Source organism: Rhinolophus ferrumequinum, chromosome 6 (assembly GCF_004115265.2).
Source record: "Rhinolophus ferrumequinum isolate MPI-CBG mRhiFer1 chromosome 6, mRhiFer1_v1.p, whole genome shotgun sequence".
Taxonomy (NCBI): Eukaryota; Metazoa; Chordata; class Mammalia; order Chiroptera; family Rhinolophidae; genus Rhinolophus; species Rhinolophus ferrumequinum.
This window is the reverse complement of record NC_046289.1, coordinates 55,662,739-55,676,032: the sequence shown is the minus strand read 5'-3', so window position 1 is coordinate 55,676,032 and position 13,294 is coordinate 55,662,739. Positions and strand designations below refer to the sequence as shown.

At 40.2% G+C, this 13,294-nt stretch overlaps 1 protein-coding gene across 8 annotated transcripts in view; it reads right to left on the bottom strand.

Annotated features, from left to right (window-relative positions):
- Nucleotides 1-13,294, bottom strand: part of MYO5A (myosin VA) — a 163,496-nt gene that overhangs the window by 24,312 nt on the left and 125,890 nt on the right. For 2 of the 8 annotated variants that reach the window (XM_033107344.1, XM_033107342.1), the window contains exons 28-32: nt 11,359-11,586; nt 9,294-9,302; nt 7,044-7,144; nt 4,073-4,153; nt 2,185-2,383 (exon numbers count right to left, since the gene is read on the bottom strand). In XM_033107344.1, coding sequence (XP_032963235.1) covers nt 2,185-2,383; nt 4,073-4,153; nt 7,044-7,144; nt 9,294-9,302; nt 11,359-11,586 — 618 coding nt within the window. The remainder of the gene's footprint in view (nt 1-2,184; nt 2,384-4,072; nt 4,154-7,043; nt 7,145-9,293; nt 9,303-11,358; nt 11,587-13,294) is intronic. The other 6 variants (XM_033107343.1, XM_033107346.1, XM_033107345.1 and 3 more) reach the window with 3 other exon arrangements.

The following is a 13,294-nucleotide window of genomic DNA, read 5'->3' as shown; positions in this document are numbered from 1 at the left end:
GTCCATACTCCCCAGATAAACCTGCTATTTCACTCCTCAGACCTGTTCACAAGTTGCTGCACTTGTTTTGCTGCCAGCAGCAGCAGCAGCAGCCAAGAGTGGGGAAGGCAAATAAAATGAAAGTGAGAATATTGGCAATGTTGGCACTCTTCTTTGAAGGTGCAAAGGCTGTAAAAAGCTGTGTGCCTTCCTTCCCGGAAAGGCAGCACAGGGGAGGCCTGTGAAGCACGTTCCCTGGAGGAGGAGAAACTATTTCTGGGTTTGTGTTGAGGGGTAGGCGGATTACACAGGGTAGAGTTTTCAGGAACTAAGCCTAGGCCCACGGCTGCTTTAATATTCTGATCAAGCGTATCCTAAAGAAATGTACAATTAAGATTGAGAAACTATATGACTTTGAAAAAGCGCATTATTCCCTGTACTTAAACTTGAATCTATTTTCCTGAATCAGCCGTCAGTGAGGCAGGAAAACCAGCTGACCTACAAAGGGTTTTCCTAAAACTCAGACAAACTCATTAACTAGACTCTACCAGCTTAGAATTTGGGGACTTAGTTTATTTTTGTATTAGCTATGGAAAATTGCCAAGAAAATTAAAACTGTAGACAAAGTTGCAAGGGAAATGCTTAATTGAGTGAAAAATCTCTGGGAAACTGCCACCCAGAAGTATCTGTATTTCACGGTGTCACCTCGTACTTTAAGACAATCATTTATAAGCACAGAATTTATATGCTGATCAATCATTATTATACTATTTAGTATATTCATCAATTTTTAGGCATTAAAGCATTGTTAGTTTAATTTCAGCAACAGTGTACTTGAGAGTAATAAATGACATTGCAAAAATAGTCCATAATTCGAAGACTTCCCCCCACAATTCAGTGCTATTTCAGTTACTATAGAAAGAGTCCAAACACCGCCCTTAGCCACCTCTCCCATTCCCACAATGGAGCTCTCTCGCAGCATGTTGTCGTCCTCTCCTAGCCGGGACAGACAGGATGTGAAAAGAACACCTTTAGGTTTTAATTCTAATTAACGAAAAAGATGGTTGAATAGATGACACTAGAAAACTATCTGTAATGTAAATGACCACTAATAGAGCAATGGAGGAATAGTTCAGATTGTTAAATCTTCAGAGACAATCCAAACTAATTTTTTATAGGTCATTAAAACCCTGAATTTAAAAAAAAAGAAAGACAAATCACTACCAGTCCTAAAAGCTTTTCTCAAAACCAAGAGTCACTATAATATAGATTTTACATAGAAATGTGGAATTAAACCTTTTCAATGACTTTTAAAACTATTTTTAATTATAATTCACATACAGCACTATATTAGTTTCAGGTGTACAACATAGTGATTCAACATTTATATACCTTACAAACTTTTCAATGGCTTTTAATTTAATAAATATAGTTATTAAACTTGAGTAGGTAAAAAAAATCTGTAAATTTGTAATAAGTTATTTTGTAACTGAGAAAGAAATATTCTAGAAAATATTTTCTGTGAAAGAAAGGAAGAAGAAAAAGAAAAAACTTGAACTGTGTGCCAGTGTTCAGAATCTGGCAAGGGAATAGAAATCTCCTTAATCATTGCACAAGTTCTGTTTAAAAGAATAAAAAGATGTACAAACTTGAATCCTGCTGTCCCTCCTCCCTGACCTTGGAGCTCCATCCAACACCAACCAAAGTGCCTGCTTGGTCCTGCCAACCGCCTTCCCTGACCGTAACCCTAACCCCTGCTTGTTGTTAGCAATGGAGGCTGGGATGGCCTGGGCGGCTGATTGGGGACCAACGGTGAACGCAACTTGGCCCCAGTCTCTCTTGTGACAAAAGCATAACCAACCTTCTCCAATGGCAGAGAATCTTCAGTGGAAATGGAAGAAGTGACCACCCGGGTTCACGAGGATATCAAAGGCCAGGCATACAGTCAGGTGATACTTTCCAGACCCTTCGAGTTAGGTCGGAGAGTCTTCTGTGAATAACACAACCTGCACAGATGCCTTTTTCATGTCTACCAACAAGGTCATATGTTCCTCACTCTGTCTCTGCTAGAATAAGAGGGTAACAAGTGTGGCGCAGTGAGTTTTCCCAGCCCTGGAAGATGTGTTTGATCAACAAGAAAGTAAGACGATCCTGCAGGGCTAGGCCCTGCCTGAGGAGTGAGTGGGCCCAGGCAGCTCTGCTCACCAAGTTCTCGTTGGTCAGCCGGGTGATCTCATGCTGCAGGCTGGCCTCAATGCGGGCCTCGGGCGGCAGCTGCAGGTTCTGGGCCAGCAGCTGCTGCTGTCGGTTGTTCTCCTCCTTCAGGCTCTGGATCTCCCCGCGGAGGGCCTCGGCCTCATTCTCATGGCTCCTCTTCTGCGACTGGAGCTGGGATTCCAGGAGCCTGTGGAGAAGCCACACAGGAAGGACAGGGAGATGAGGCCAGAGTCCCTATTGAGGGGTGGTGGGTGCGAGGCTTGTGCCCATTTGCAAGAGCTGGCAAAGTGGGGACTCTTTAGCACCTGCGGAACTTCTGACTTGATTAAAGTCAAGAAACTCAAACAAGGGCCAGAAATGGAAATGAATGCTCTCTCATTTGTCTTTCTGAATTGCAGGCCCTGCTAGAAATATAAAGTTCTTAAAGGCCCTAAGAAATAGGAAGAGTTGTAGCTCTTTTGAAATGATGACTAAAACAATCAAAAGTCACAGCTGTAATCTGGCTTTCTATATTTACAAACCAGCACTGAAGTTGGCAAAGACAGTGCCTTTGCCACAGAATAACTCTGCACTGTAGAAGGACAAGATTATAAACTCCCAATCTAATTATTTATTACAGCTAATAAATATGGCCTTAAGAATTTCAGCGTTACTAATTTCAGGCAGAGGGTGCAACCAGGGTCCTGTTTTCACTTTCTGCTTTTATCTCTGAAGGACAGAAAGGCTGGAGTACTCCTCTGTAATATACACAGACTTACCCAAATCCAAACAGGTAGTTCTGAAATTTCATATACATATATTCTCAATTTGTCATCTTCTCTTTCCCCATAAACTTCTCTATCAGTAACAAAACTCTAATAAGACATGACTTTAGAACATAAATATTCATAGGACCAACAAAGTGGTCACTGTCTCTGAGCATTAAACATACAAGTCAGCTGTGCCTATAAGTAGACCCGAGCGCTGGCAGTGAGAAGAGCAGGGAGAAATAGCATCTACCCTTTACCATGCACCTTGCACCCCCACTTCTCGATTCACCCCTTTCTAAACACAAAACAAAGTTACAGTTAGGGATTAGTTAACATGGAGAAAGAAAAGATATCCTTTTATTCCAATCCCCTTGGTTACCGATTGCTGGGCAAAACTTTTTGCTATCATTGCAAGCAGACTATTAACAGCAGACTAAAACTATTTGTGATTATACAATTTCAAAAGGATTTGAACCAATAACACCACAAAGTTAATGACAATGGTTTAGGATTAGAACAAACAAAACAGAATAAGCAGAAGCCCCTTGAACAAATAGCATAAGTATTTTTAAAATTTAATCACTAAAATGGTATTTTTATGAGATTTTTGAGACACAAATATCACTAGAGCAGATGAGTGTCTGTGTTAGAAAGGTGTTGCTGTTTCAATTTCACTTGTTTTCCCCTACATATATTTAACATGTTGAGTTTGGGTAATTATTTTGAACTGTAGCAATGCAGGAAACCCTCCTGATTTGCTGTTTCACAAATTTGCACTTCACAATAACCACATAGAATGCCAAATCATATACTTAGTCGTGCTGTTAGGCAGCATGATAATGATATATAAGAATGTAGCCACGTTGCCATAGGCACATATATCCTTTAGATTATTCCGAACAAGAAACCACTAAACAATAGGTATTAATCTCTCCCACAGCTTTAATAGCATTCCTTAGAAGAGACGGTTTTTAAGAAGGTGTTTGGCTGAATGTTCTAAGTTTTACTGAAATTTACCTAGGAAGACAATTAATGTAAAAGAAATATAGAAGTTAAAGTTAGGAGGCCACTGTTAGTAAGAAAAGCAACAAATTAATAACATTCCCTTCTGAGGAGACAAACATAACCTGTTGGCTTGTTTTAACCCTTCATAAACCAGCCACAGCTCTCCATCCTCATTCAACTCATGGCAATCCATAGCAGGTGATCTTCCATGCAAAAGGGAACAACAATGCAAAACACAAAAGGATACAGGATGGGAATGAGATGATGACAGTCAAGAGCAGCACATGGCATTTCAATATTTTATTAAGTCAATATATTATTTTTGTTAATATCTGTATTTTTGTTAATCATCTGTATTTTTGTTACAGATGACTTTAAGACATTATCACAAAACATTATTTTTGGTTAATTTCTAAAAAAAAGTGTGTAACATGTAACATCACACGTAAATGGGTAGAAATCAAAACAAAATAATCAAGGACCTACAGCTACTTGTCCTGCAAAATAGGAAATGACTCAAAATGTGAGAAAGAAGTTGCTTTTCAACATTTTTTCCAGCTAGTAATCTTCTATGTCACATATTATATTAGAAACAACCACAGTAGTCATACACATATATAATGAAAAGTTCAGGTATTATCTTTGTGTGGCAATCTACACAATCCATTTCAAAATGAAGTTTTATGTCTTCTGGGCAGGAACTTGTTTTAACTTAATAAAGTCTAATTTCCTAGCTTTAAAATTGCTTTAAAAATTCTTATAGGAGTAACTTAGAAATAAGAAGATATCCAAAGTTCTCAGCTTTTACAACACAACTTTTAAAAGATTTTTTTCATGTCAAAAATAATTTTAAGACCTGGGGAAACTGCTTTTATATAAGAGATATGACACGTTTTATTTAAAGTATGTATAATTGATAAATATTAATGACGAACTTTATTATAGGTTTTTTCCTACCCTGGTATATAAATAATATTTTTGAGTGTTTGTTAAGTGTCAGACACTGTTCTGCATTTTCCCGCATGTATTATTTCATTTAGTTCTCCCAGTAACCCAATATATATCATTTGCCACATTGCAGAGGAAGACGTGGAGGCTCAGATGTATGATACCTGTGGAGGTTACATAGCTAGCAAGCAGCGGAGCCCAGGGCTACCTGTCTCCAGAGCCGAGGTTCTTACTCCTCCTCCTAGACTTCTGTTGTTGATATAATGTTTACATAAGACAAATTCCAGACCATGTTCCTCTATTTTCCACCTACCGTCTCTCCCTGGAGGGTTCATCTATTTGCATGGTCTCCATTATATTACCATATCCTGATGACCTCAACATTTGTATTTCAGCCTATGCATCTCTCTGGTTCCAGATCTGTATTTCAACTGTCTAAGGGATTTCTCTCCTTACATGTCCTCTTAGCTCCTTAAATTTAATATCTGTGAATCTACTAATCATCTCCACGCCGTACTTCCCCACACCCCAGGCCTAGGAACATGAAATGGCATCACCATGTCCAGCCAATAACCCACAGCAGACACTTGATTCACCCCTCATGATTCCCTGTTTCTCACCCACGCAGCCAATAAACCACAAGGTTTACTGACCTCATCTTGTGTGTCTTTCAAAGCGTCCCATTTCTCTCAATCCCAACTGCCAGCAACCAAGTCAAAGCCACCAAAAATCAGTCATCTGATTACAGTAATAGCCTCTTCACGGGTCTTGACGCTTTCAACCCTGTTCCACTACCACCTAGTGTCTAACATAAAAGCCAGGCTTAGCTTTCTAAAATTCAAATCTCTGTATCATTCTCCTACTTAACACCTTTCAACAGCTTCCACTGTCACTGGAGTGTAGTCCAAATTCCCTTGGCTATCTCCCCAACAGCCTGCAACCCTGTACAACTAAGGACTGCATTCACCTTGCTGACTGCTGCCTTCCGAGAGTGTCACAGGGCCTGGCACGGAGGAGGCATGCGGCACAGGCCTGGTGACTGAGCAGCTGAGTGGGCGGCTGAACAGTGTAATCTAGCTCTTTTCACACTTGCATAGTCTTAGATACACGATATGTGTTATTTATAATTGACATTCATAAATTTAAATTCAGGTTTAACCAAATACTTTTATAGACATTCTCCACCCTTGTCCGTAGAAGAAGATAGTAAGTACTGTGCATTTTGGATGGCGATGTTCTGTAGATTGTGACATTTTTCCATCTACCACCCCTGATACTATGCATCCAGAGACCTAGACTGCACACTGATAATACACATCTCCAGAACTGTCTTTCTCGCCGATCATCGCTGGCCATGTTCTTGTAAGCATGTAGTCTTTTAAGTTCAGAATTCAACAGCACTAAGGCTAGGAAGGTTGGGAAGGGGTGACAAGAAGGCCGAGGGACTTCCACAGATGAGCCTTTATTTTGTGATAATCTCAGCTATAGAAAAAGCTTCCGGAAAGTTCAGTCATTTAATGACTGTGCAAATCCTGCTGTCTCAGTCAGCCCACCTCGGCTTCTTAAGTGTATACTGACTGAGCTAAGTGTCGTTTGCAACTTCATTCAGATTTAGAGTAAATGGGACAAAACCAGAGTTAGGATTTTCTCAGAACACCTTAGGGAAACATGACAAAAACTTGGTCTTGGTTATCAGGGTCCCACTGTAGAGATCATGGTACCCTTTTAGAATTATATGGCTAACACTGATGTGATTCCAGATACTTCATCATTGCTCTTCACATTAAGTTCCAATTACTAAAAGCTGCGGTTGCCTCTACAAACCTTCCCGAATAACCAGCCTGAATAATAAATGAAAGGGACTTCCCAAGGCAGTCCAACAGTGAGCGATTGGTATCCCTCTCAAGCTAGGCCCTTAAATGTACAGACATATATTCCCCTGATGGAAAGAACATTTTCCCTGATACCTCACATCAATACTGCTGCCTTACATTACCAATGAGATTTAACTGGGGATATACTGAAACACTTGGATTCCTTTTAAAGGTCAGTGGATGCATAAACACGCTGACTTACTGCACAAGAGGCTTGAAGACACAAGATCAGGAAGATTAAAACAAATGAATAAAAAAAGGGTGAACTTACCTGTTTGTTTCTTTCAAGCCAATGTATGCTTGTGCTATTTCGCCTTTATCTTTCATTTTTTGTACATCTTCCAAAAGTATTGTGGAATCTGTCATTGTATTCTGAAGGAGGAAATGACACATTTCCACATTCATTAAGAATCAACTCAGAAGCTTTGTATATGTGCTGCCGAAGCGAGCACAACTCAGAAGCTTTGGACCACATACAGCATGTTTCTTTCCTCCAGAATAGGGGGCTTTATGTGCTCCCCCACAGCTCGGCCCCTCCCGAGCATCAGCTCCAGCCGCAGAAATGCAAGAGCAGAGGGGGCTCAGGCAGCTAACAGAGAGGAAGCTTCGGTCCCTTTCCTGAGAATCCTTAATGCTCCATTACGAAGGTAGTGAGATTCTAGGATACCATTGCCGTGTAAACAAAATAACTGACGGGCTATGTGTGTTTTACATTATGTGTGTCGGGGTAGAGAGAATACAGCATCAGAACAATAACCAGGCAAGATCACTAAATAACTATCTAGTGAAATGGACAAAACTTTTCTTTCTACTACTTTCTGATCAGTTATAATAAAACAAAAACACCCCAATAAAACACTAAACGTTTGACATAAACCTCATTTTTCCATTAAAAACTCAGTACAGATAAGATGGCATTTATATGACATGCTTTAGCAAAACTAAGTTTTTTTCCTCACTTCTTTAGATACATATAAATGGGAAGGATTTAGCTTCTTGTAAATATCTATCATCTGCTGTTATTCAATTCTTTTTCCCTCTATTACAGTGTAGCATGAAGCTTTTGAAATAAACATCTGACAGGTCAGAATTACTAAAGATTTTGTATAAAAAGGAATTTTCTGCTAACCATTTCTACTTCCCTTTTTGGTCTAATCTATCTGACAACCAATGTAATTTCAAAATCTTGCTTCTACTCAGCTACTCTCTTTACCTCTCTTCTAAACCAGGGCAAGAACAGACAATAAGAACTACTGCTCTATAGTTTCTAATGAAAAGTACACTTTAGAACCCAAGGGCACACTCCATTTGCCTCAATAGTATACATGTCTGATCCTTTGGTCATGGTTTGCTCTATAGTCTGGTTTCACAATGAAATGGTGTCAATAGGATACACTTCAAATACCACGACCTTAGAGACAAGGTTCAAGATAACTTTAATGCCAAGTAGAGCCAACAAATACTTGCTTTTGAATTTCAGCATTCATAAGAAGCATTCTTTTTTGAAAAATCCCACTTTTCTCCTAATGCTGTCCTTTTGTGAGTTTATAAATGCTTCCTTAGAGAAAACCAAATATAATCTGATAAAAGCTATTAACAAAAGCTTATATTTTATTGAATTTTAAATATCTTTCCCATAAACACCCCATATAGCATTTCTTTATCTATGTTTTATAAATATTTTAGTACAAATTTCATAGAAAATTTCTTTTTCCTTTTTCCCCTTAAGGCAGAAAATCTTTCTATTCTATAAAGGGACATACTCAGATTTTGAAATTTTAAGTAATCAGTCTCAAAGGCCCAGGTTCTATAATGCTACATGGATTCTCTGATATGAAGACCTACCTACAGGATGTGGTCTTGAACTTTTAGTAAATTAGCTAACTCACCTAATTAACTAATCCCAAGGAAAGATAGGTTTCTTAGTATGGTACTGTCCTGGCAGCAGGTGGTCAGTCCATCCTTCGCTCATCTGGCCTATTTTAGCTAAGAAGTGGTGGTCGGTGCATGAGATCACACTTAGATGGCCAGTGTTAGGAAGTTCTCACTCACTGCCCAGTTGGTCTGCCCCAATTCAGTGACCAGAAGTGATGAAAGGGTTGCACCATGTAGGAAAGTCCCAGCCTCCTCAGGAAGGGTGTGCTCAGCAACTCAGGCTCCTCTTCGCCCTTGGCCAACAAACCCACAGCCCACAGAAATGAGAGCATGGGAGAGCCTGTGCGTTGGAGTGAGCTCCAACTTAGGGGCTTCCCTCCCCGACCTGTGGATGGCTTACCACAACTACTACGGAGCTGCCTGTGAATTAGCAGTTGTGGAGCCCTCGCTGTGGGCCAGACTGGAGCCTGTAACATCTGTATTTTCCCATTCACCTCCCAAATCAGGAGGGGTTAAAATAGGAAATCAATTTGTAAATATAAAAATACACTTGGTGTCCAGAAAGCGTCAACTACATATATAAAGCGATATTTATAAACTAAAATTAGGATTAAATAGAAGTACTTACTAAAAATTTTATAATTACCTTGTCATCCTGAAAAATCACAAATCAGTGAGCACAAAAAAGGGAGAAAACATAAATAAATAAATAAATTCCATAAATAAATTCCATCGAGTCCCCATCATAACAAATAAAAGCTAACTATAAAAACCATGAATTGTTTCTCCTAAAACTATTTTGATAAATTAATATTCACGGAACTGACATGAAGTGGATGGCAACTCTTAATTCTCAGGAACAAGCGCTTGAAATCCTTTTTGAGTTTTTTTTTTTTCCTAATTGTAAAGTATTTTTGAGTATGTCAGAAAACGAACCTCCTGTTAATGTATATGGGTGAAATTTTTATCCTCGGTCTGTGAGAGTTATAGCAATGCCCTGATAGGATGTCATTTGTCCAAGTAAAGCCTCCCAGAACACTCGTGGAAGTGGAGCAGATAAACTAGACCTGGCTAGGCTGGATCATCCCTTGCTCACTGGATGTCACTCACCACTGTTCTGCACGGGAGTTGTAAAATGAGGAGTCTATGACTTAGAAACTGAGTAGGACAAATAGCCCTGTGGTATCTGAAAGGTCTCATTCAGCATCATAGGCATTTTTCTGAGGACAGGACAAGCTGCTGCTAGGTGTAGGCTGGGAGCTTGGAAAGCGGGGACTTCAGTTTGACAGAGCCAGCCCACTAGGGACTGGCAAGCAGTTGTCACATGGAGTATGTGAGATGGGTAAGTGAGAATGTGTGATCCCAGAACGATGTGCTCTGTTAGCTGGATTGATTTTTGTGCCCCTTGGTTCATTTTTCTTTTCCTTAACTTTTACTAAAATTTCTTGTGAGAATACCAGTCTGTCACAAGGGAATCAGAGAAAGGAATCCTGATTGTGGACTCTGCTCCAGCTAGCATACAGAGGGAGCCTTGTTTCATGAGGCCCAACCACAGTGGTCATCATGGGAACCAAAGTGAGACAGGTGAGATGAGCAGGGCCAAGCCAAAGGAGAGGTTCACCTCTCCAACTTCTCATTTCAGAATTAAGGGGCATGTGATTTGTTTTAAAATAAGGAAGTCCTTTCTTTATATAACTCCACTTATTACTAGAACGTCCCCCCTAGGATTCTTCAGTCACACACCTCGTTTTGATAACTGGATATTTTTTCCGGATTAATCCTAGATGAGAGTTGCCTTTATCAATCCAGACTTAAGCACCAGGTTCAGTATCCTAACCACATGCAGAACTATCATTTCTAAGAGATGCACTCTCAGATCTTTCAGGCATCCAGTTCATCTTGTATCACAGTCATGTTTTATACAGCATGTCACGCAGTTGGGATAGTTGACTGCCTAAAGTCTTGATAACACTTTGCTGCATGCACATGGGCAGGGATCCAGGGTAGGCCCTAAGACGATTACTCAGGCCATTTTTGTCTGAGGGCAAATGACAAAGAGGCCCTTTTCTGATCAGCATATGGCAGTGATAGATCTCTAATCACCTGAGGGCCGGGAAGGACTTCAAAGGGCCATGTACATTCTCCAGTGCGGGGCCTTCCTGTTGACTCACTAAACACAGCCCGCCCTACCGGGACAGCCCCCCCTATTGAACAGAACTCCCCAAAGTGAGCAGAAATCATCTCTATGTAACTTCCACTGACTGACCTCATTGCTAACCTCATTTCTAACCTTTTCATATGTTGCCTTTCCAGTTAAACAGGCTATTTGCAACAAATAATTTTAAAGTTGTATTTTACACCTTCCCACAGCAAGACAATTTATGAATTTTTGTATTTAATAGAATTTTATTTTTGATCAAAACTTATTGTGGCCACATTACTACAAAAAGATTAATTTTAAAAGCCCTTTGCTCATGAGTGAGAGAGGAAACTTTGAAGATCATTTGGGATTTCATTGGCTTTTTGCTCACTTTAATTGACACAACAATTTTAAAACAACATTGAGGTTTTTTTTGTTTTAAAATGATGATATCCTCAATTAGATTAAAAATGCTCTTAAGTGTTTGCTTCATTTTAAATGGGAGGGAAAGGATAGGAGGAAATAGGGGCCAGTTCCCAAACACCCTCTTTGGCCACTTGCTCGTTCTTACCTTGGGTTGGATGGCCTCTTTCTGGCTCACCAGCTGAGACCTCAAGATGAGGACTTCCTCTTTGCGGACGTCCAGCTCCTCACTCACAGAGGTCAGCTGCTCCATGAGGACACGGTAGGCGGGTGCCCCTGGAGCAGTCACCTCGGGGGCACTTTTCTCACTAAGGGCCTTGCGTAACTCATTTAACTCATTTTTCAGCTTTTTGTTTTCTGATTCTAGTTCTTGACGCTGTATGTAGAGACAAAGAATAGTTCATCACTGTCATTCTCAGCTTTACATTGGAATGCTCATCTTCCCCCAAGATTGTAGAAGAATTCTTCTGGAAAAGGTCATCAGAGCTACCCTAGTGAATGGCTTCCAGGCTCTACTGAGAGCTCTGCTTGCAAATTTAGGAAGTCTGACATCCAGTGGAATTGAGCAAGGTGAATGGTAGCTTGCTTCATCAACCCAAATTCCAGAGTCAGATTTATTCCAGGCCTGCCCAGGGCGTGTTCACAGGCCTGGAGAGGTTGCTGAGTTCCCAGGGATGAGTTTAGCCTAGCCCTAGGAGCGCAGGTTTCATTTGTGGGTAAACATAAGGGCAACCATGAGGGTCCATCTGGTCAGGTTATATCCAATGAATATTTCAAATGAGCAGATCCCTGAAATCTTGGGTAGCATCCTCTTAATTCCTTTGTAAAGCAGAATGGAAAGATCACTGAAATCTTAGGCTTTTAACTTCTAATTAAAACAATTACCGTATCATTTAAACCAATAAAATTCCCTTTAGCATTTTGATGGCCACAAATGATATTTTTTTCATATTTACTTCCTGTATGGCACGCTTTGAAGTTGCTGGCAGAAGCTTAGAGGTGGGAGGAGAGGGTGGGCCACCTCTTCCTTTGGCCGTCCAGATGGACATATACATCCTGTGCCCCCCGCATACTTGCACACACTGCCCGCCCTCCTTGTGCCACCAGTTAGTACTGCCCTCTGCACATTCCACTCACATAACAGCAGTGTAAACCCAGAATAGAGCTCTGATACTAAACTGTATTTACTGACATTGAAACATAAATGTCAAAGGATACTGGTTGGCAGACACTGAAGTAGACAGTCATTTAAAAGCATCACGGTGCCTTATTTAGTTTCAAAAGGTTCTGATTCTGGAAAGCAGAGGAAGGAGCCAGGTGGGACACAGCCTGCTCTGTATCAAGGAATGGGCCTTGTTTTTCTTTTTTAAACTTCAACTCTTGTGTTACCCAAGATGCTTTGTATTTCAGGAACTACTGTTCCTAATTCAGCGCCTTTTCCTGTGTTCAACTGCTCTGGGACACACCGCGGCAGCTTATCACTGTCTAGGTAGACATTGCCTTTAACCAGTAAGAAGACAAAATTCTCCACCTTCATCCTCGCCTCTCAACTGTTTTTTAAAAATAAGTTAAAATATGTTTCTCCTCTGCAAACTAATAGCTAGCTACCTTTGTCTACAACACATAGTTTCAGTAGGTTTGGTGGTTAGAGCAGAGGATTGGGAACCAGAGACCCCTATGTTCAAATCCTGTCTAGTTTCTAGTGGGATTATCTTAGGGAAGTTATTTATATCTCATAGCCTCAATTTCCTCATCCATAAAATGAGAACTAAAATACTGACTTGCAGGATTGTTATAAGCATTAAAACTGATATATAAAGTATCTGTATTTAAAAATGATGATAATGACAGCAGCCAGCATTTGTTGGGTACTTACTATGTGCTGGGCACTATTCTAAGCAGTTTACATAGACTACTTCATATAATCCTCATGACAGTCCTGTAAAATAAATATTATCATTATTCCCATTTTACAGATGAGAAAATTGAGGCACAGAAAGGATACATAACCTGCATGCAGCCACATAGTGGAGGATCTAGCATTTGAACTCCGGCAGTCTGACACTAGAGTTCAAGTCCTTTAC